Source organism: Diceros bicornis, unplaced genomic scaffold (assembly GCF_020826845.1).
Source record: "Diceros bicornis minor isolate mBicDic1 unplaced genomic scaffold, mDicBic1.mat.cur scaffold_590_ctg1, whole genome shotgun sequence".
In the NCBI taxonomy this organism is placed as follows: Eukaryota; Metazoa; Chordata; class Mammalia; order Perissodactyla; family Rhinocerotidae; genus Diceros; species Diceros bicornis.
Window position 1 is genome coordinate 51,531 of NW_026691461.1, and position 22,709 is coordinate 74,239.

The 22,709-nt window shown below is 52.1% G+C and overlaps 1 protein-coding gene across 1 annotated transcript in view; it reads left to right on the forward strand.

The window, feature by feature from the left end:
- The first annotated feature begins 619 nt into the window (after positions 1-619).
- Positions 620-22,709, forward strand: part of LOC131403226 (forkhead box protein O6-like) — a 29,829-nt gene continuing 7,739 nt past the window's right edge. Inside the window, 2 exon segments of the mRNA XM_058537515.1 lie at positions 620-712; positions 10,826-10,975. Of these exon segments, the coding sequence (XP_058393498.1) occupies positions 620-712; positions 10,826-10,975 (243 nt within the window).

The window sequence follows — 22,709 nt, forward strand, 5'->3', positions numbered from 1 at the left end:
AGAAGTGGAGGGACAGTTAGACGGAGGGGCGAGCGGCTGGCATGCAGGTGCTAGCGGACTCAGCCATGCACAGGGTCCCCAAACCATCCTCCATAAACGGGGAGGGCCTCAGCACATCTCTAAGACAGCTATCAAGTAACTATAACAGTGTCTTGGTGTGAGAGTAAAATGTCTAGAACATGTGCTTTAGGATGATGCAGCTCTGAATTTCACTCGTGATGATATAAGCCATGATATCCATTTCCATGACAAGTAATTAAACATGAGAATTTTCACCTCCATCATTAGTAACTTCAGACTGCTCCTCCTCCTCCTCTTCCTCAAGGTCCAAATCACTCTGCCTGAGATGAGCTTGCGATAGGGCATAATGTTTCTTCTTAAAAGCTAGGAAATCCATCATGTTCCTTTGAAGGTGCTGCAAAAAAAACAGTTCAATCAAATACTTCTTAAAGGCCGCCTTCAGCGCCTCCATCTCTCTGTAGTGGTGGTCCAGGCACTGCTTCCTCATCTCAGCCAGCTCCTGGGAGGCCAGAGGATCTCCTCCTACTTCTTGGGATCCTCTCACATCCCAGCACTCCCCAGAGATGTGAAAGGAAGGCTGGAGAGGCCAGCGGGCACCATGGTCCTGGAAGGGCTGGTGGGGCGCAGGGATGTCCTCCCGAATGCTGAAGTTCCCCCAACCCTGACCCTGACCCCACGGAGCAGAGGTCTGGTCAGTGGTGGTCCCTGCAGCACCTGCTTCTGCTGGATCAGTGGCCCCTGGATGTTGCTACTGATCTAGGGTGGCAAGCTCGCTGTGGTGATGTGATGGGGCTGGCCACAGGCTGCAGGCTGCCCCTGCCTGTGTCCACAGGGCTCTGGGGTCTCAGGTGCTGGACAGCGCCCCCTGGACTGGGTGTGGGGCTGTGAGAGTCTCCATTTTCTGACAGTGATGGGAGTCCCTGCATGCTGCAGGTGAACCTGGGTCCCCTGAGCCACCTGGCCAAGGCCCTAGCCCTCCTGAAACACAGAGCGCCCACCACTGGATGGGTTCCAGCTGATCTGCCTCACCAGGTAGGACCGCTGCTGCAAAGGCCCAAGCCAGCATGAGGGGAGCCAATTTGCATGCTCTGCAGGCCCGGTCCTGCCCCAGGGCTGGGCTGGGTGGGGCTCTGGGTCTGCAGCTGTTGGGACAGTGGTGAGGCAACCTGGATGTATGACGGAGATCCATGCTCAAACTGCCTCTGCTGGGCACTGAACTGAAAACCCAGAGAAGTGGGGCTGGGGAGCAGCACAGGGGCAAGCGGGATCCTTGGGCTTCCTCCCTCCTCCAATCCAACATTCTGACAAGTGATGCTCACATTCTGCACAGCCACGGGACTCCTATTCACCTGCTGCTGAACTTGGTAACTGGGTGACTGGGGTGGGTTGGGCTCACCGATGGCGTGAAGGACATGGCAGGGGCCTGGAGTGGATTTCCATGGGCCTGCTGCTCCTCTCCTTCGCTGCCTGTGAAGGCCCCAGACCTCTGCAGCTGGTGCTGGACATGCTGAGGGCCGCTGCCATGGTGCATTATCACTTCTTTATGAAATAATTCCTAAACAAATACAGAAAAGATGAGATTCAGTGAGGCAAATTTTATTTCTAGTAGTCTTTCTGAGTACTGTACAAAGGCATTTAGAAAGTCCGACTACTGCATCAAAAAGCGTACCCTTATTACTTGCTTTAGGAATAGGGGAGCCGGCTGCTGTGGTTGATAACAATTAGGCACAAACTGATTACTTTAGGTGGAAAAAAGCCCTTACAGTGGAGTAATTTCAGATTAAAAGAGCTGCTCGGCAGGAGATGTTCAGTAACACTTTCTTGTATCAAATTTTCCATGAGCTAAAGCATCTGCTTAATTCAATTCTACTGGCTAGTGGCTTCCGAGCTGACGGTAATGAGGACAGCAACAAGGAGGAGCCAGAGGAGACCAGGGGCAGCGGCTCACGTTTACCGGGGCCGGTCCTCTGTGCTCCAGGCATGGTGCTAGAGGCTTTCCATTCCTCACCTCACTGACTGCTCAGGAGAATGCCACGAGGCCAATTCCACCATCATCCCGTTCTACACGGAGGGAACTGAGGCCACGAGAGGGGAACACGCCGTCTGAGCTAAGAGGCAGTAGCCTTCTTCAGCCCCAGGCTCTCCAGCTCCAAGGCCACGTGCCGGCCACTGAGCCAAGCACTGGGATAGGTCCTACACAGACTCAGCCTTGCCCTGAATCTGGATTTGGATATTGTTGACCAAACAGCGCTGGAGCACCAGGTCTTTGGATTTGAGCCTGTGTGAAGACTGAACACTCTGTTTAGCACCTACCCTACGGGAACTAAGTGCTAGAGGGACTCAGTGATTACTGCTTAGTGACTAGCTCTCTGGTGGAAAATAGTGAATGGAAGTAGACAGACAGTTTCTGAAGTAGTCATTCCAGAGACAGGCCAGACATGCGGTGCAGAGTGGGCTTGAAGTTCCTGGTGGGCCAATCTCCAGGTCCAGCACTATCATAACTTGGGACTAAAGCCCAGGACACAGGAGACTCCCTACTGCCAAATATTTTTGAATAAAGTATATGTATTATAGAAAAATATATTTTATAAGACAGCTCAGATATCATTTTTTTCCATCATAATACATCATATAATTTCAGGGGAAACATTTAAAAGTTGCAATAACCCCACCAACTATGGCAGCCGCCTTTCCAAAGGCTTGATGCTCAGAGATGTTTATGACAGCACGTCATATAAAAAATGGATGTAAACGAAACACCAAATAGAAGAGAACAGCAGGTCAGTCATGGGATGACATAGTATGTAGTCACTGAAATTACTATAAAGAGTGTTGAAGAAATAAAATGTTTACGTTAGATTTCAAATGGAAAAATTCAAGATAAAAAAATTTTGTAATTTTTAAAGATTTAATAGAAAGACTCAAATGTGAACCAGCTGGGGTTGAGAACCACTGTGATAGATCAAGAGTCCCTTTGTGTTCACCCCTGTTACACCTTCTAAACAATTTCTACTGCAGGACTCGCCCCTCCTGCCCCAGCTGTTACCAGCACACATGAACACACGTGAGATCATGGAAAAACCCTCACAACAGTGATTAGACCTGTGGTCCTTAACCCTGTTGATGCTTCTGAGAATCCAGTGAAAGCTACAGACTTTTCTTACCAGATCTAAGATGAAAATCTGGTTCTACACAGAAAACTAGGACTAGAAGAAAACTTCCTTAACCTGATAAAGGGCATCCTACAGGTAACTTGAAGCTAACTCATACTAGATGGTAAAAGACTGAACACTTTTCCTCTAAAATCAGAAAGAAGGCAAAGATATCCACTCTCAGTACTTCTATTCAACAATGTAATGGAGATTCTAGCCAGTGCAATCAGTCAAGAAAAATAAATAAAAGGCATACAGATTGTAAAGGAAGAATTAAAATCCTTCGTTCCCAGGCAAAATAATCATCTATACAGAAAATCCCATGGAATCCACAAAAAGACTCCTAGAACTAATAAGTGAGTTTAGCAAGATATAAGCTCAATATACAAAAGTTATATTTCTACAAGCTGACAACAATCAGAAATTAAAAATTTTAAAATTATGATAGCATCAAAAAATATCAGCAATAAATCTATAACAGATGTGTAAGACCTATACACTAAAGTGACAAAAATTGCTAAGAGAAATTTTTAAAGATGTAAATAAGTGTTCATGGATCAGAAGACTCAATATTGTTAATATGTCAATTCTCTCAAAACTGATCTAAAAATTTAAAGCAATCTCAATCAAAATCCCAGTAGGCTCTTTATAGAAAGTGAGAAGCTCGTTCTAAAATTCATAAGGAAATGCAAAGGACCTAGAAGAGCCAAAATTTTGGAAAAGACACTGGAAAATGTAGATGGCTCGACTTTAACACTTATTATAAAGCCAGCAATCAAGACGGTGTGGAAATAGATCAATGGTACAGAATAGAGAGACTAGAAATAGATTCACACATATATGGTTAATCAATTTTTAACAAAGGTGCAAAGACAATGATGCTGAAACAACTGGGTATCCACGTGCAAAAAGATGAACTTTGATTCATTCGTTGTACAATAGACATGCACAAAAATTTTCAATGGATCAGCGATGTAAATATAAAACTTAAAACTAAAAACTCCCTAGAAGAATGCATAGAAGAAAATCTTTGTGATCCTTATGACTTTGGGTAGGCAAAGACAGCTTGGATACAACAATAGATTCGTAAGAGAAAATTGATAAATTGGACTTCATCAAAATTAAGACTTATGCTCTTGAAAAGACATTATTAAGATAATGAAAATATAAGCCACAGACTAGGAGAGAATATTGTCAAATCCCATTATCTGATATAGAACTTCCAACAAGAAGAATTCTCAAATTCAATTTGAAGAAAAAATTTTAAGTGGGCAAAATAGTTGAGCAGGCACTTCATTGAAGAAAAATGTATGGATGAGAAATAAGCACATGAAAAGATGCTCAACATTATTAGTCATCAGGAAAATGCAAGACAAAACCACAACCGGATATTACTACACACCTTAGAATGCTAAAATTGCAAAGACTGATCATACAAAGTGTTGGTGAGAATGTGGAGAAACTGGAACCCTCAAACACTGCTGGTGGGAATGTAAAAGGGTGCACCCACTTTGAGAAACAGCTTGGTAGTTTCTTTAGAAGTTAAAGACACACTGAGCACATGATCCTGCCATTTCACTCCTAGGTATTCACCAAGGAAAAAAGAGAGCATATGTCCATACAAAGAGTTCTTTACAAAAGTTCATAGTGATAAACTTACAAAAATTTTGCATATGTATGGATATTAAAATTATTTAAGAAATTAGTAAATAGAGCCCAGCATATACTAACAGAGATAATAGACTGTCCTCAAAGGGGAGGTAGGCCAAAAATGTAAGAGAGTGGACTATCAGGAAACTCACTAACTTTATCATCAATTTTAAAGCCAAAAAGTACTAGATGACAAAATAATAGTTTATAAAATTAGCAGCCATTCCTAATAAAAATTCAAAATACAACGCCTATCAAAGGAAACTACTTAAATGTGATGTTTTAAAAAACTAGGGCCCAAAACTCAACAGCAAATATGTTAACGTTGACGTACAGAAGCTAATTCCAATAAATTAGAAACACAAGAGAGTCAAATATCACCACTTCACCACTTCAACGGAGGTTTTAGCAATTAAAAAAACAAAGAAAAATGAGCTAAATAATGAGGGGAATGAAATTATCTTTGTTTGCAAATCATATGACTGTATGCCTAGAAAACCTAAGAGACCAAAAATTATAAGAATAACAGAATTTGGTAAAGTGCCTGGAATCAAAATAAACATACAAAAATCAATAGCTTTGTTTCTATGTCAGCAATAGACAATTGAAACAGAAATAGAAAAAATATCCCATTTCATTAACAGCCACAAAAACTATAAAATACCAGTGAATATACACTTAACAAGAAAAGTGGAGCACAATCTGAAAAAAACCATACAATCTTATTTTAGGATATAAAATGACACGAATAAATGAAATAAGATACTATGTTCTTGAATAAGAAGATTTAATATCATAAAATGCCACACTTCCAAAAAAGTAAATATACATGTAATGCAATTCTGAGGAGAATTCCAATGAGTTTGGCTTTTGTTTTGCTTTAGAAATAGAAAACATGACTTTAAAGCTTATATGAAAAAGCTCATGTCTGAAAAGAGGCAACAGTATTTTGAAAAGAAGAATAAAGAATACCGAGGGGGTTCTTGACTTACAAAATATTCATACTTATTCTAGAGCTTCTGTACTCAAAAATCAGTGTTGTCCTGGCACAGAAATAGACCAAAAAAAAAAAAAAAAAGAGGAAAGGAAAAGAATACAGAGTCCTGACCAAAATATATAGACAGTGGTGTTTACTTTGAATGAAAAAAGAATGCTTTAGCTAAAAAATGGTAGTGGCACCTAGGGAAAAAAAAAAAAAAGCTAGTTCCCTACCCCACACCATGTCAGACGGAATAAAGAGTTAAATGCTATCTTCCTCAAAAGAAAGAAAGAAAGAGAATAAGGGGAGGGAGAGAGGAAGTTTATTAGAGTCAAATTTAGGAGAATATTTCTACAATCCTGAGATGGTGAAAACTTTCTTAATAAACATGGCAGGAAACCCAGATGCCATAAAGTAAAAAATAACTACATAAAGATGTTCTAACAAAAAGACAAAAAATAATCAGGGGGGAAATACATGCAACATTTTATTTATGGCTGCAAAGGGTAAATATCCTTAATATACAAACAGCTCCTAGAAATTAGTGAAAAAACAATTCACCAAGGAGATGGAGAAGAATATAAGAGGCATTTACTGAAGAGGCTGTCCCAACTGGCGACAGCCAACCAAGGAAAAGCAACATAAAGCAATGGGGCAAGATGTCTTTTCACCCATTCAGCTGGCATTAACTTCAGATAGGAAGTCAAGGATCCTCCCCTGCATTTATAGAATGTAAATTGCTATAATAGTCTGTGAAACACTCTGTCAACATCTATTAAAATTAAGATTTTAAATATGTATATCCTTTGACCCATTATCTCGATTTAGTTCCCACTATTGGGAATCTAGCCCATAGAAATCAAGTACCAGAACCTATGTATCAGAACGCTTATCTCAGTACCACTCGTGGTGGGAAAACCCATCAATGGGGGACGATTGACTCAGTATGGTACATCCTAATTATGGACCATTATGCAGCGACCAAAAGAAATTATCTCTGGACTTGAATAGATGTTGGAGACATATTGCTAAGTGAAGAAAAAGGGGGAAGGGAGGTAAATAGGACTAAGGAGAAAAAAGGACAGAAAGGAATTCTTATTTTTCTACATTGTTCGAATTCTTCTTATAAGGTTGTATTTTGTTGTATTTAAAAACTAACTTTAAAATATACCTCATTCCAAGGTACAAAAAAAAAATTACTTTGGCAAATCAGTTTTCCAAAGGATCTTGAGATTCAAAATGTCAAACGCTCAAACTTTCAGCGTTCTTACGCCAGCTGACTGCAGCAGGTCAGTTTTCTGTGCGGAAGGATATTTACTCAGCCCTTGGCCAGATGGCTTAACGGTCTTCGGGGCGAAGGTGTGTCCTAGTTCGCCATCCGGTGTCTGAACGCCCCCTGCGGGGAGGTCTCTCCCAACGGTGCGCGCGCAGGGCTCAGCCCACGGAGAGACTGCTTCCCTGGACGGACCCGCCCTTCTCGGGGTGCAAAGCAGGGTCACCCCGACCCGACGGCCCACCGGAGACGGGCGCGGCGGCGTCAGCACCGTTGACAGCGGCCTCCCGGAACGGGGCAGGGGACTGCACTGTGGGAGGCGGCCTCACCTAAGCGGGGGTCACCGGGCCCAGGTGACAGGGGAGGCGGGCCAGCAGTGGAGGCCGAGGGGAGGGCCGCACCGCCCATCACGCCCCGGCGTGGACAGCGGTCGTCCCTACCGAGGCTGCCGGGCAGGCGGCGCAGGACTCTGGCAGGAGTAGCGCAGCGGCAGGCCACGGGACTGCTGGATCCGCCGGACTAGACAAAAGCGGTCTGGCTGGCCCCAGTGCGCAGGCGCACCAGCAGGCAGGAACACAGCTCAGGCAGGGGCACCTGCGGACCCGCAGGCGGAATGCGGGCCGATCGAAGCGGGCGGGGTGAGAGCGGAGGACCCAGAGGGAGTGGGTGGGGCAGAGGTGGCGCCTGCGCACTCCTCTAGCTTCCGTCTCTGGCCGCCACCGGCCTTCATGCCTTCATTGATGCATCTCTGCTTGCCACAGACTATGCACGTGCCAGTCTGCCCACCCACCCATACACGGGATGCTTACTACCTGTTACACTGACCAAGCACTTCTAGTTCCTGCAGTGGTAGAACCTGGAATCTCGTGAGGAAGGGTCAAATCAAAAGGGTCAAAATTGGGGTGAGTTTATTATGAGCCATATCTGAGGACTAGCCCAGGGACTTCCTTCTCCAAGTAAGGAGGGGCGTGAAAGGAGTGGGGTGTACAGAGGGGTTATACACCATCAAAGAGCATGTATCACATATGATTGGAATGTCCCTTTTACAACAGTCAAGAGATTGCCTAGCCTGCACAGCAATTCACACAGCGATTGATGACCACAGCAAGTAGCAGGTCTGTCGTCTCGTCTCGAGCTTGGTGGTCACAGCAGGTCACCAATCAATCCGTAGCCTAGGGAGAGATGCTTATCCTTAAGGAAATGCCAATGGGAAGTTACATCTTTCCTTATCTTAAAGGGCCTTGTGCTTGTCTTTGGGACATAGTAAATACTTAAAGCAGATATACAATGCATGCTCAGTGGCTGCGGCAGGCCCTTTTGGAAAAACAAGGTCAGGCCAAATTAGTTTTACACCAAATGGCTTCCTCATATAACCCAATATATCCTATTGCTTGCCATTTATTTATCATTTATTAATAAATAAATGCCCAATGAGAAGAAAATAAGGTAGGGCTGCTGAGAAAATGTGGTGGGAGTTGAGTGCCTATTTTAAACTGGGGAGAAGGAGTCAGAAGATGCCCAATAGGCTGTAAGCGGGGATCTGAAGATCCACAAGGATAGTTCTTCCTCCTGCCTGTGACCAGGGAAATGTTCTAGTGTGTCTCTGGTTTCACTCTTGCTCCGTTTCATCAAGTCTCTGAAACCAGCTCAAGACAAGGTTGACATAAGGGAAGCCATATTGTAGAAAAGAAAAACTCTCTTGTAACTTTGAATGACCTCTGACAAACTAACCCAGCTGGATATGCACCCTCCAGGAGATCTAACTGCTCTGTAGATTTTATGACACCTGCTCGTGCATGTACCTCCCAGCTGCGATAAGATGGTAACTTGATAAGGTGATAACTTTGTTTTTGTTGAGTTCCTTAGGAATGTGATGACCCCTGAACAGAAAATCTATGCTGATAGCCATCATCAGTGAAAACTGAAAGATCTGGTGTGGCACTCCCAGTCTATAAGACCAGAAGGTCAACATTCCTAATCCCCTCCCCAGTAACCCAATGGCCTATATAACTGCTGTAAGATTTTTGTGCCCCCTTAAGATGGTTCTTTTGGACATGAGTCGGCCATCTTCCCTCTTGCTAGGAAGCTGTAATAAAAAGTCCTTTTTCTCCTACCACTTTGCCTCTTGGCTATTGGCATGTCTTTTGGCGAGCAGAAGGCCACACGTTGGGTGGTAACATCTCCACTGCAGACAGGGCGACCTTTCAAAATTGTAAGTCAAGTTGTCTTTCAGGCTTCAACCTTTCCCATCTACTTAGGATAAAATCCAGATGGTTGTCAGAATCTTGCCCCTGTTTCTTCATGGTACTTATCCCCTTCTGAATTATTTTATCGTCAGGCTGGCTGCTGGAATGTGACCTCCTTTTCCAGGGTGCATTGTAATAAAATGATTTTCCTGCAGTATAGGAGATATTATAATAAAATGATGCTCCCACAGTATAGGATGCATTGTAATAAAATGATTACACTGCTTTGTTACAATTATAGCTTTACAGGTGCTGAACATCTCACATGACATAGTCCCAAGTTTCAACAATAAGTAAAATCTACCAGATTTTGGCTAGATGGTGGAATGCATGGATGGCCTGCACTGAGGCCACCCCACTTTCCTGACTAGGGGCATGGAGTTTGGGTGGGCGTTGTTAACCTGACAGCAGGGACTCTTATTTGTAATCTGGGCTGCTGGTTTGGGCTATCAGAGCTGGCTGGCACCTGTGCTGGTCGGGAACACCAGGGGTCTGCAGCTGGGCCACAGTTGTCATCATAACTTGCTGCTGCGTGAGTTTCTCCTGGACCACCCGTGGCTGCACAGGGCCACGGGGCCCCTGTGGGGATCATCTGGACTAGCTGCCTGGCTGTTGTTGCCTGGGTGAGGGGCACAGTCTGTAGAGAAGCCTGAACTGAAACAGTTAGAAAAAACACATTACCTAGAAAACACAGATCAAGTGACATGACAAATGAATCATTCTTGGGGGTGGGCAGAGGGGTTTTAGAAAGTTAATTAGCCGGAATGCTTTTGTGAAATGTGAAAACTACCTGACATATCAAAATATGACCCCTGGTTTCTAACGAAACAAAAGAAAACTAAACCATTGTTGCTTTAAACCATTGTTGGATGCCTCTGCGGAAAAGGCGAGGGTTGATGACTGGGGACTGGTGGTAGTGGCAGTGTTCAGCTTTTAATACTATTTGGTTTTTTGAAATCTATATGCCAGTGTGATTTTGAACAAAATAAAATGTTTTTAAAGCACTGCTTTTATATGGTCACATTTTGTAGCAGTAAATAAAATAGTAAGAGCCTGACGTTTCCTCTGTTAGGAAGGTAAGTCATCACTGTCCCTAGGAGGACTTATACCTCTAGGACTCAAGGTCACTACAAGTGGGTTCTGTTTTCTTTATGCATTTCCCTAAAACTATGATGTGGCAGCTTCAGCTTCTAGGACGTACCTAAGGTTATCGGCTGAAGGAATGATCCTAGAAATGAGCTCCTTCAGTACATTTGGCACTGAGTTTGAACACGTTTGTCCAGTTTTTTCCCTGCTAGTCTAAGGATATCAAAGGTTTTCCTCAAAGTTAATTGTTTTCTGTATTATGAAAATCAAAAGAGATCCTCTAGGGCCAGCCCCAGTGGCCTAGTGGTTAAGTTTGGTGTGCTCCGCTTCGGTGGCCTGGGTTTGGTTCCTGGGTGTGCACCTACACCACTCATCTGTCAGCGGTCATGCTGTGGTGGCGGCTCACATACCAAAAAAGAGGAACCTGTCCTACGCCGACCTCATCACCAAAGCCATCGAGAGCGCCCCGGACAAGCGGCTCACGCTCTCGCAGATCTACGACTGGATGGTCCGTTACATGCCCTACTTCAAGGATAAAGGCGACAGCAACAGCTCGGCCGGCTGGAAGGTGGGGGCGTCCGGCTGTGGAGGGGGCTGGGGTCGCGGGCTGGGGCTTCCAGGCTGCTAGGTGCGTCCAGGCTCCCGTCAGGCGGTCAGAGGGAGGCCCTGGGGCACCCCCAGGGACATGGAGTGTGTGCCTAGGGCGTGGGGCCGGCCAGCAGACAGGCGCGGGCGTGCCGGAAGCAGCTGTGTGTGTGCCCTGGATGCGGGGTGGGAGGTCTGGTGGGGTGACAAGGGACTGCCGCTTTGAGGCATCTCGGAGGAGCATCCCACCCCGTCCTTGGGAGCATAGCAGAGGAGCCAATTCCCAGGCCTCGGACATGGGGGAGCCCCTCTTACCCCTGCGAGTTTGCTTTATGATACTCTTGCCCTCTCCACCAGATCACCCTCCTTAAAGAGCTGGAATAATGACTTGGGGCCAGTGACTGCTTTCCCCCCAAATCTTTCCCACTGCCCTCCCTGGAGCTGGCCCCCGGGTGAAGAGTGCGACCCTGGGCCCACAGTTCTTCCTGTGGTGCCAGGAGTTCACCCTAGGGCACCAGCCAGCCTGGGGTGGGGAACTGGTCAGGTGACCTGGGATCTGAGTTCTCCATGGGGCAGCTGCTGCCCCCTTGCCTGGATCAGCATGGTGAGCTGGTGATGACCTCTGTTGGTGTAGGGGCACGGTATTGAGGGCTGGGGATCTGTCCCTGCCCACCCCAGGCTGTCAGTCTTACACTTCTCTGGCTTTCTGAGCCCAGATGCATTTGGTGGTGCGGGGAGGGGCAGGGGCACCCCAGGGAGGCCTCAGTGCCAGCCAGTGGAAAGGGGGGCGCCATCTTGCGAGGGGACAGGGGCTTGACTGGATTGTGGCCTCCAGACCCTCCCCTGGCCATCTTGTTGGGGAATGGGGATAGTCGATGCCTTTAGGGGAGAGGAGGTTGGTGGGGGGTGCTGTGCCTGGGGCCTGTGAGCTGTCAGGCTCCCTATGGGAGAGGGGTCCCTGCAAGGGAGTCGTGCCTACGTGGAGGGAGGGGGCTGTGCGTGGTGGTGGCTGCAGACAGGGTCAGAGGAAGGAGGTGTGCCAGTGGAAGAGGGGAGGCTTGTGGATGTGGACAGCTCTAGATGCCCAGAGGCTGCTTTTTAGGGGCCGCAGTGCTCTGACCCGGGAGCCATGGCTCTCAGGCGTTGTGCTGGCAGCTTCTCTGTCTCTCTGTGGCCCCTGTGGGGTGGGGCCACAGCTTGGAGGAGCAGACATGAGTTTCCTTCCCCAGGCTTTCTCCTGTCCCCTTGGGCTCAGCCCGGGCCAGAACATTTATTCCTCCCAGCTGGGTCCTGCCCTTGGGCTTTGCTCCCTCCTCCCTCCCTGCTCCCCATGCACTGTCCCACCTTTCACTTCTCCTTGTGGATATATTCCCTGTCCTCAAGGGCACAGTTTAGATGCCTCTTCCAGGAAGCCTTCCCTTAATCCTCTTTAGCTAGCTTAGGACTCCCTCTTCTCTGGCCATCTCCCTGTCTGTCATAGGTCTCATTTCCCTTCTCCACCCTGCGTTTGGAAGACAGTGGCAGTGTCAGAGCAATCTCTGTGCCCACAGCACCCAGCATAGAGCTTGACAACGAGGAGCCACCGGTGCATGTCTGGTGAAAGAGTGAAGAAATGGGTGGATCATGCAGAGGATGCTGAGACCAGGGAGGGTACTGTGGGCCAGGGTAAGCCAGGAGGGCTTCCTAGAGGAGGTGGAGCTCCAGCTGGGCTTAATAGATTAGGTATGATGGGGGAAGATGGCAAGAGGGGACGTGAGGCTGGAAGCTGGGCGAGAACTGCACTTCATTGAGGGTCTCAGGGCCAAGCCCTGTGCCAGACACCTTCAGGCATCTGTGCCAGGTGTCTCCTTTAATGCTCTCAGCAGTCCCTAAGGTGAGTTTTACCGTCACCATTACAGAACTGGGCACTGAGGCGCAGAGTGGAGGAGTGAACTGCCCAAGGTCACATAGTCAGTTGGTGGGAAAGCTGGACTCCAGTCCAGGTGTGTCTCCCTCCAAGGCCCCACAGAGCCTCTGGAATAGTATCCTGCTGGCACTGGCCGTGGGAGTGGGGCGCTGACGGCTTTTGCACAGGGGCAGGTCTAAATCCTAGAACGTGATTGGGAATGGAGACAATTTGGAGATAATTTAGTCCCATGTGTTCATTTCTCAGACTGTGAGACTGAGGCCCCGGAAGGGGATGGGACTCTTCTCAGGTCGTCAGTCAGCTGTGAGCGGCAGGCCCTGGATGACGGCCCAGGTCTCCTGCCTGCCCATTGGATGCATTTTCCACTGCACCATGCTGCTGGGGACACACTGGTTCTCCCTGTTCCCCGGGCTCAGGAAGGAAGGAGCTCTGGAAGGCTTGTCCTGGACTGGGGCATTGGAGAGGGTGCTTCAGCCTGGGGTTCCTGACTTAGGCCCTGGCAGAGACCACCCAGGCATTGGAGGAGGCTGTTCAGATGGGCCTCTCCCATCTCATGCTCTCAGTCGCTGTCCCCCTTGTACCCCACCCCCCATCCAGCTCCCCATGGAGCTTCCTCCTCGTCATTCGTGCCCCCCCTGCCGCTTGTTCCTCCATTCCCAGTCAGTCCCTCCAGGGGCCTGGTGGAGGGGCCATCTCCAACTCCCAGCCAACCTCTGGTTAGCAGGGCCTGTGGTACGCTCAGGTGCCAGGGCTGGGGCAAGGGGCCCATTGTTCCTTCCTCCCTCCCCTCTCCCACATAAGTGTTGCACTTGAATCCCCAGGGGTGTTAGACGGAGTCGGGGAACAGGGGAAGGCACTGCACCTGCCTTCAGGATGCATCAGAGCTCAGCCAGTTCCACACCCAGGCCCTGTGTTTTACAGGCAGGAAGGGCCGGGGGTGGGGGAGTGCAGGGAAGGCAGGTTAGATCCACTGGGAGCCAGGCAAGCCCTCACAGAGAAGGTGGCACTTGATCTGAGCTGCCTTCACGGGGCGGGGGGGGGGGGTGCAGAATTTGAGAGAGTCTTCCAGGGGCTGTTGACTGCATATGGAAAAGCAAGGAGGTGGAATCATACATGTTGGGTTTGGGAGATGGTTGGGCGTGCCAGGCTGGAATGAGGGCTCCTAGGGATGGCAGGGAGGTGGCATGGGAAAGGCAGAGTGGGCCAGATCAGGACGGGCCGCTGTGCTTGGCCTTTGCCCTGTGGTCCCAGCTGTGGCGTGCTGCGGAGAGGAAGTGGAGGAGGCAAGGTCAGCAGCAGGCACAGGGCACTCAGCAGGCTGAAGCCTGAGGAGGGGCTGGGCTTGGTGCTGGGAACTCCACCCAAGAGGCTGGCAGTGTTACCCTCAGGGCGGAGGGTCTCTAGGCCTGGGACGGCGCTTGGACAGGAGGTCTCCCTCCCTCTGCAGTGTGCTAGTAGTGTTTATCTCCACCATCCAGGTAGAGCCTCCCACTTCCTCTCAGATGCTCCAGCCCCACCTTCCCTAGTGCTGGACTCCTCCCGGAAGCCTTCCAGGCTGCTCAGGGTCCTGGCACTCCTTCCACTTAGCGCCTCTGGAGTTGTTCTGCCTGCTTTTGTGTTTCCTGGCTGCCAGCTCCCCTGGGAGCTCCCAGGTCAGGCCTGGGCGCCTCCCATTTCTGTCCCCAGGCCTGGGGGTGGGGAGGAGCGCAGTGGATGGGGAGTTTCCCTCTCCTTCAGGGCTGGAGCAGCCTAGCTGTTGGGGGGTGGGATCTGGAGGGGTGGTGCTACCCCCATCTGGCCCAGGCTGGCCAGCAGGTCCTAGGTGGGAGGGAGGCTGGAGGGAGGGACTGATCTGAGAGGCCAGGAGGAGGGTCGTGCTACAGCCGGGCTGAGCAGTGCTTGTGAGCGCAGAGGGCTCCCCTTCTTTCCTCCCCCCAGCCTGCTCCAGCAGGGCTGCCTCCTCCTTCTTTGTCCTCCGGGGATCCCCAGCCCCAAGGGCTGGTGGGGGTTCGGGAGGAGGCGGTGTGAGCCTGGGTTGGGGGGTGTCCTCACCCCCCGCACTGCACGAGCGGAGGGCTGGCAGCTGCCCACCTCCTGGGCACGAGCCCGTGCCAGCCGCTCCTGGCACAGTTGCTGGCACGCCCGGCAGACTCCCACGGCCACCTGCTCACACCCACCCACGAGCGCTGGCGCGCTGCGGGCCCTTCAGGCTTCCTGGGCCTCCCGGCGCCCCTCCCCCGCCGCCGTGCTCCGGAGCCCCCACCCCGGTTCTCTGCGCCCCGCCGGCCCCTTCGCTCCCGCCAGCCCCACCGCCCTGGCCCCCATCCTCGCGCAACTTGGGGAGCTCAGGAGGCGGGGCGCCGGGAGGCCCCTGGGGTAGCTGTGCCGCTGTAGGGGGGAAGGGGGGACCAGGAGGCAGGCAGGCAGGCAGACAGACCGACAGACAGGGTGAGGGCCCCGCCTGCCACCTGGCGCCGCTCCAGCGGGACGATGGCGGGCAGCGCCGTGCCAGGCGGTAATTGCAGACAGACTAATTTAAAGAGATGAGACGGTTATTTTTAACTCGTGTTAAGGTAATGAACGGCGCGGGGGGGGGGGGGGGTTGCGGGTTTGAAAGTTCAGCACCCCCCAGCCCCCACTTTCTGCGGGTTGGGGCCCCCCTCTCTGTGTGCCCTGAGGACTCCAGCTGCAGGATTCGCTGGAGTGGGGGTGCTCTACCAGAGAGGAGGGAGAGCTGGGAAGGAGATGCCCACTAGCCCAGGGCATATCCCATCAAATCCTGGCCACCATCCTTCTGGGTGGGTATTAGCATCTCTGTGTCCCAGGTGGAGAAGTGACTTGTCCTGGGGTCACATCCCTATGAAGTGGCAGGCCTGGAAATTGAACCCCCTTCTGACCCCAAAACTCAAGCTTTTTCTATACCATTGGGGCTGGAGGGGGGCTCTTGTGTTTGGATTTTGAAAGGGCACAGGATTATTCCTTGCAGCCCACCTTCTCCGTCCTTTGAGTGGCAGCCGGTGGTGGCCACCACATGGGGTCCTGGGGCTGTGGAAGCCCCTCTTTCTGTGTCCTCTGAGGGGAGGGGGTGGTCATGGACTGTGTGTATGGATGTGAGCCTCTGGGATATAGGTGCAGCAGCCATAGCAGGGGGAGCCCCCTCCTCACCTCACTGTCCCCCCTATTTCGTGACTGACTCACCAGCACCCTTTGCCTATCTGCAGCCTGTGGGCCTGCCTCCTAACTTGGGGGTGGTACCTGGGAAGCAGGTACACACTGGTGCCCACTCCTCCCACCTCCAAATCAGACTTTGGGTCTCTAGGGGAAGTGGGGAGTCACAGAGCCCAACACCCCCTTCCATGCCTCCTTCCTCAGCTCAGTCCCTTCTCACACACTCCCAGTGACTGAGAGCTCATGATCTCTGACCTCTGAGACTGCCCATTCTATTGCTAGACAGGTCTTAAAGTTAAGACGTCCTTCCTTCTCCCGGCAGAGGCCCATCTCCCTGGAGCATCGCTCAGGGTGTCCTAGTTCAGCCCTTTGGGGTCAGTTGGAGCTGTGGAGTTGGGAGTAGGTGAGGGGTGGACAGAGCACCTGTAGGAACTTGATCCAGGTGTGTGAGCTGGAGCAAAGCTCTTTGCATTCTGGTCCTTGGTATTCTCCCTAGTGTCCAAAGGGCCTTAACTCGGTTTCTGGTCCTTTCGGCGCTGTGACTGACAAATCCTCTGGTTCGGGAACCACGAGGGGTTAGTTGGCATGGCGGGCACAAAGTACCGATAGGACTTCTCACGGGTGGAAGCGTGTGAGTGTGGGTGTGGATGGACTTGAACTTGGGGCTCCTGCTTGGAGATGCCTACCCTGCCCATGGCGTTACCCAGGTGGCAAACGTACTCTGGGCGCAATGACAGGAGTGCTCATGGCAGTCCCAATTGGCCCCCAGAGCGGGCAGATGGGGTGTGCAGGGTGTTGGGTGGGCATTAGCTGAGGCTCTGGGGCCCGAGTAGGGCGCTCAGGGGGATAGCTGGATCTGGAGCGCCCCCCTTCCTCCTGGCACCCTGGTTACCATGGAAAGCAACTCTTGTTTGGGAGGGTTTGGCTGTTTGCTGCCATTCCCCACCCCCACCCCATATGTGGAGGTGGGAGGGGGGCCAGGTGGTGTGTGGGGGAGGGGCCTCCCACACCCTCCCCCCAGGGCCTCCCTCTTTGCAGAGAAACCTTTCTGGTCTCTAGGAGGGGTGCTTCTTGTGGGAAGGGGAACACGAATGAAGAGAATTAACGTCTGGGTGCTAGGCAGTTAGTTGGACACTTCACATAAATGCTCTCATTTCATCCTCCCTGGGTCCTGCCAGCTATGTGTTAATAGCCCCATTTTGCAGTTGAGGAAATGGAGGCCAAGAAAGATGAAGTCACTTGGCCAAGGCAGCATGGCTGGGATGAGGCCGAGCCTGGATTTAGACACAGACTTGTCTGTTTCTACCATGTTTCCCCATGTCCCGATGCTGGTGCAGTCTCAGCCCCACACACCAGCCAGCCCTCCTGCTCCAAGGCTTGCTCATGCTCCAGAACGCTCTAGGGCTCCTCAGTTCCCCTGGGAGCCAAGCAAGCCCAAACTGCTCTGTTTGGACCCCTGGGCCCTCTGCTGGCCTTGTCTAGACCCTACCCTCGCTCCCGCTTTCCCTGCAGCCTCTGATCTCAGGCCACCCTCACGTTGTCGCCTTTACACCTGGCCCTGGAGTTCTTAACCCACACCCACTGTCATTGTCACATGCTCACCAAGGCAGCTACTGACTCATGGACTGATCCCTTGGGACACCCCTCAGAAAGTAGGCGGGGTCTTGGGTGGTTGGAACAAAGACCTGCCTCCCAGGTGATTCTGGAACTCACTGTGTCTCCCTGAGAATTCCTCCCTTAAATCCTTAGTTGTTGGCAAACCTGGCTGATGATCAGAGTCACCCAGAGGCTTTAGATAATACAGGTTTCCAGTCCCCATCTCAGACCCTCTCCATCAGACTCTCAGCGGGTGGGCTTTGGAATCTATATTTTAACAGGTCTGTCTAGTCACGGGTCCGATTCTGAAGCAGTGCCTTAGATGGTAGCGTCTCAGGCTCCACTTGTCCCTCCCTTCCGCTGCCCCCAGTGTGGACCAGCTTCTTCTCCAAGCAGGCTGCCCAGGTTGAGCCCACTCCTCTCCTGCTCGCTCTTTTTGGATCCTCCAGAGACTTGAACCCCATGCAGACAGCTTGAAGGGACTGACCCCCATCCCCAACACATTCACTCATCCCTCACGTCTTAGGAATCGCGCCATATAGAATGTGGATGGAGAGAATGCAGCTGGCAGCCAGGGCTGATACGCTGTGCCACTCAGAGCCTCTGGCCACAGGAGGGAGGGGAATTGATGGTGTAAATTCTCAGGAAGCCTCTCTGCACCTAGAAAGGTGAGGAAACTGAACGTCACAGCCCCTGCTCTCTGAGGGCTCCCCATCTGGTGAGGAGACGTGAGCACGTGTACAGTGCAGTGCTGTTCCTACAGGATCCAGTCCAGGGGCTTCAGCGTGACACTCAAGGCCTTGGCCACCTGGCACCAGTCAGCCTCTCCAGCCACATCACTCACCGTCTTCTGACCCTTGCTGTAGCCACACTGCACTCTTCCAGCTCAGGATTCAATCGCCTTATGCCATTACGTCCATGCTTTCCTTGAATTCTCATAGCAACCCTGTGAGGCTGGTACTGTTACTGTCCCCGTTTTGCAGATGAGGAAACTAAGGCTGAGAGAAATAAAGTGGCTTTCACAGTATCCCACTGTAAGTGACAGAAATGAAACTCCCCAGGGCTAACTCCTGCCTAGCCCATTGCTCTGGCCAAGACATTCCAAGCTGGCCTCCGCTTCCACCCCTGTCTCCAGCCCCATCATTGCCTCTCTGCTCTCCCTTGGAGTTTGGCCCTGAGGCTTCCAGCCTGGGGCGTGGCTCTGGGGTCCTTGGCTCCCTTTCTCAGAGAGCTCCCTGAAAACAGGGCCTGACCAGCCTGATATTGTCCCACACTGCACCCCCCTCCCCAACCCCATCTGTAGGCCCCAAGGCTGATGGCAGCTTCCTCCCTCCAGGCCTACACCCATTGGGCACCAACTGCAGTGCTGCTCAGGGGAACGGGACTGGCTCCCTGACTTTGAGGTGCCCACAAGTCAAGCTGGGGAGATAAGATGAGGACTCCAGATTTTGATTCAGGATAAAGACTGCTCAGGGTCACGGTGGAAGGCCAGATAATGATCTATAGGTGTTTGGAGGTAGAGGAAGGGAACCAGATAAAGGAAGTCAACCCTCAGGACTCTTTAGGAGCCCCACAGAGTCTGGCTGTGTTGGCCAGAGCCCACCAGGACTTGAGGCTGGAGAAGCAAGCAGAGGCCTGACAGTTAGTGGCCTTGAATGCCAAGCTGGGGAGCTGGCACTCCAAGCTGTAGGGGATGGGGAATTACTCTGGCAGAAAAATCCCTTGACGGTGGTGTGGAGGGTGGACGAGGGGAGAGGCGGGCGCTGGCACCCAGTGTGGGCCTGGTAGTGGGGTCCAGGGGAGAAGATGAGCCCGAGAGAGGGTGGAGGCCCAAAGAGTCCTAGATGCCAGGCCTGAGGTGCCATTCAGCACCCTTTGGTGCTTCAAGGATCCCGGAGGTGAGGCAGAGTGGTGTTAGGGGTCTTGGACACAGGCAGGGAGGAGCTGATCATAGCTCTGTCACTCACCCTGTGTGTGGCCTTGGGCAACTGTCCCCAAGATATCAGGAAATAACATGACGGTTATTCATTGCTCTGGGAAAGGAAAGGAACCAGCACTGCTGTGTCAGGTGGGGGTCCCTGGGCCCTGATCCCTAAAAGACACTGACTTGTGCGTGTTGCGGGAAAGGGGGTCCTTCCTCTAATGCCTCCCTTTCTGTCCCTAAGGTGTCAGATATTCAGGATGTCCAAGCTTTGTCCTGCCCTTAGGTTGACCCGCTGCTTTCTAGCCTCCAGAGCCTTCCCCATGGCCTTGGGAGGCAAGCAGCCAGGTTTTAGGCTCTGTATTTTTAGAGATAAAGGCAGTGATTTGCTCAAGGTCACCCTTGAACCCAGGGCTGCCTGCCCCTGGGTGCCTGCTGCCCTTTGCCCATTGGGAGGCTGTGTGACCTTGGGCATGGCCCTTCCCTCTCTGGCTGAGTCCTATCTAGAGATCTGAATTCCCCTCCCCCAAGACTCTGGGAAGCTGTGATGCCTTCTCCACCCCTCCTGTCCCCTCCCCCTGTCCTCGTCTGGCCTTGCCTCCTCTGTAACCTGAGCTGGGGCTGTGGGGGAAGGGGCTTGCCCTCTGCCAGAGGCACCTGCCAGCTGAGCAGATGTGAGGGGATGGAGGCCCCCTCCTCCCCCAGGGCATCTCCGGCTCTTAGCCTGGCCAGGCTGGGGCTGGGAAGGCAGTGCTCAGTACACCTAGCCCTGGCCCCTGGCCTCTGGACCCAGAACTTGCCCTGAGCACTTGTCCCTTTTCAGCGGACATTCGTGCTCCAACATGTCCTGCAAGGACCTCTCAGTATCCAGGAGAAGACAGATGGCAGATGAGGGCTGGTGCCCAGTTTGGGTGGGCTGCCCTGGGCTCCTGGAGCCCCTTGGCATGGGGACAGAGGGCCAAGGGCGGCCCCTGGGGCAAGGCCAGTGTCTGCGCGGGTGGCCATGCCCCTGGGAGAGCAGATGGCTCTCTTGGCACCACGCCCATTCTGCCTTTTTTCCCCTCAGGAGCCGGCCTGCAGGGCTGGGGCACAGCTGCTGGGCCCTCCCCAGAGCCAGGCCCAGGGCAGGGCTGGGTGAGGTCACCACAGCTGCTCCAGGCCTAGGGCAGGGGTGTGGGGAGGTGCGGCCTGAGGGAGGGAGGGGGCTCCGACTGAGAAGAGACAGGGAGAAGCCTGAATGGCTTTGCATTTAGGGATCCCCTTTAATCCCAGATGAAGGAGGAAAGAGTGTGGAGGTGTGGCTGAGCCATTGCGGACAGCCCCCACCCCCACCCCAGGCCCACCCTGGAGCTTCTGCCAGGCCTGGGCTCCTCCCTAGAGGCATCTCAGGGTGGGAGGAAGAGCAAGGGCCCTGGGTGTGAATTCCTGCACCACCACTTACACGACGTGACCTTGGGCAGGTCAGTTTGTCTCTTGGAGCCTCAGTTGCTCGTCTGTAAAATAGGGATAATAAACCAGCTCGGAGGGTTGTCACAAAGACTCAATAGGGTTTTAATTGCTGAGTGCCAGCACAGTGCATGGCACCTGGTGAACGCTCAGTAAATGGTAGTTTCTTTGCTTCCTCACTTGGCTGGATTCTCTGGAGGAGCCAGGAAGTGCTGAGGAAAAGGAGGGAGGTGGCAGAGGCAGCAGGAACGGGAGGGGAGACCAGGATGGAGGAGGCAAGGCCTGGAGCTCTGGCCTGAGGTTTTGCTGAACAGAAACTGCACAGAATTGCCAGGCCTGAGTGGTTTGTGGCTGCTGAGAGCTCCATCCTATGGTTGACTGAATGTGAGCCAAGGGTTGCCCCAGAAAGTTCACGTGGGGAGGCAGACTCATAGACAGTTATACTCCAGTGTGCAGTTAGATTTCTGTAGTAGCACTGACGTGGGAGCAGCTATCTTTGGGGCTTGCAGAGGGCGCTAGGAAGATGCCACAGAGCTAGCCTTGTTGGAGCAGCAGGAACTGGTGGAGCAGAGAGGGAGGGAAGGGCAAAGGGAACAGAGTGCAAAGGCATGGAGGTGTGAGACATCCAGGGTGGCTGGAGCCCCAGATGGGCTTAAGGGAATGGAGGTGATGAGGCTGGAGAGCGTCAGAGGGCTCTTGAGTATCAGTCTGGAGTTGGACCCAAGCCTGTGGGTGATGAGCAGCCACAGGCTTTTGAGGGAAGAGCTCGGACTTCTGCTGCTGCTTTGTTTGCTGCCCAGGCTGGGTGTGTGGGCTCTGCTGTCTCTGGGGTAGGGGTGGGGGATGCCAGGGCCTATCCCTTGAACTCATGCCTTGCTTGGGACATTTGGTTCCCCCTACCCCCTGGCTGCCCACTTCTGTTCCACTGCTGACCCCAAGCTCACCCACCTGTTGACACCTGCGGCCCTGATGCCACCACCTGCCCTTCTACCCCTCCTCCACTACAGACACTAGTACCAAGGATTTGCACGTGGCCTCAGGCCCTTGAGGTCATCCAGGTCACCCTTTCTGCCAGGTGAAGCACCACAGCTTCACCTCAGGCAGCAGAGCAAGTGACCCCCGGAGAGTCTGTGGCTCTGTCTGAGACAGGTGTGTGTTCCTGGGCCAGACTGGGGCCCCAGAGTGGGGTTGGGGTAAGGGGTGGGACAGGGGCTGCTCTTGGGGCTCTGAGACAGGGAGGGGTTGAGGTTCATGACATGTGGGATCTCATCCATGGATGTTGGGATTGTTACCTTCTTTTCCAGGGGAGGCCCAAGGTTCCATGGGTGAAGCTGGAATTTCAGCCACTGCCCTGGACCTTTGTTCCTGCAGGAAGGGAGGGAAGGAAGGAGGGAGAGACGAAATGGGAGTCATGGTGGGGATCCAGCGCTCACATAGCCCCACAGGTGGTGTCTGCTCAGGGAGGCATTAAAGGGAGGAGCTAGATCATCATCCCCATGGGGTAGGCAGGTCAACTTCCTGAGGGAGGGGCTGGGCTGAACCTTGGACAGTGATAGAACCTGGAGAGGTGTCCATACCTGGCTTCGGGCTTGAATGGATGGACACAAGACCCGGGACTGAACTGGGAGGGTCCTGGAACCGCCTGGTGCCAGGGAGGCCAGGAGGTAGCACAGGGCTTGT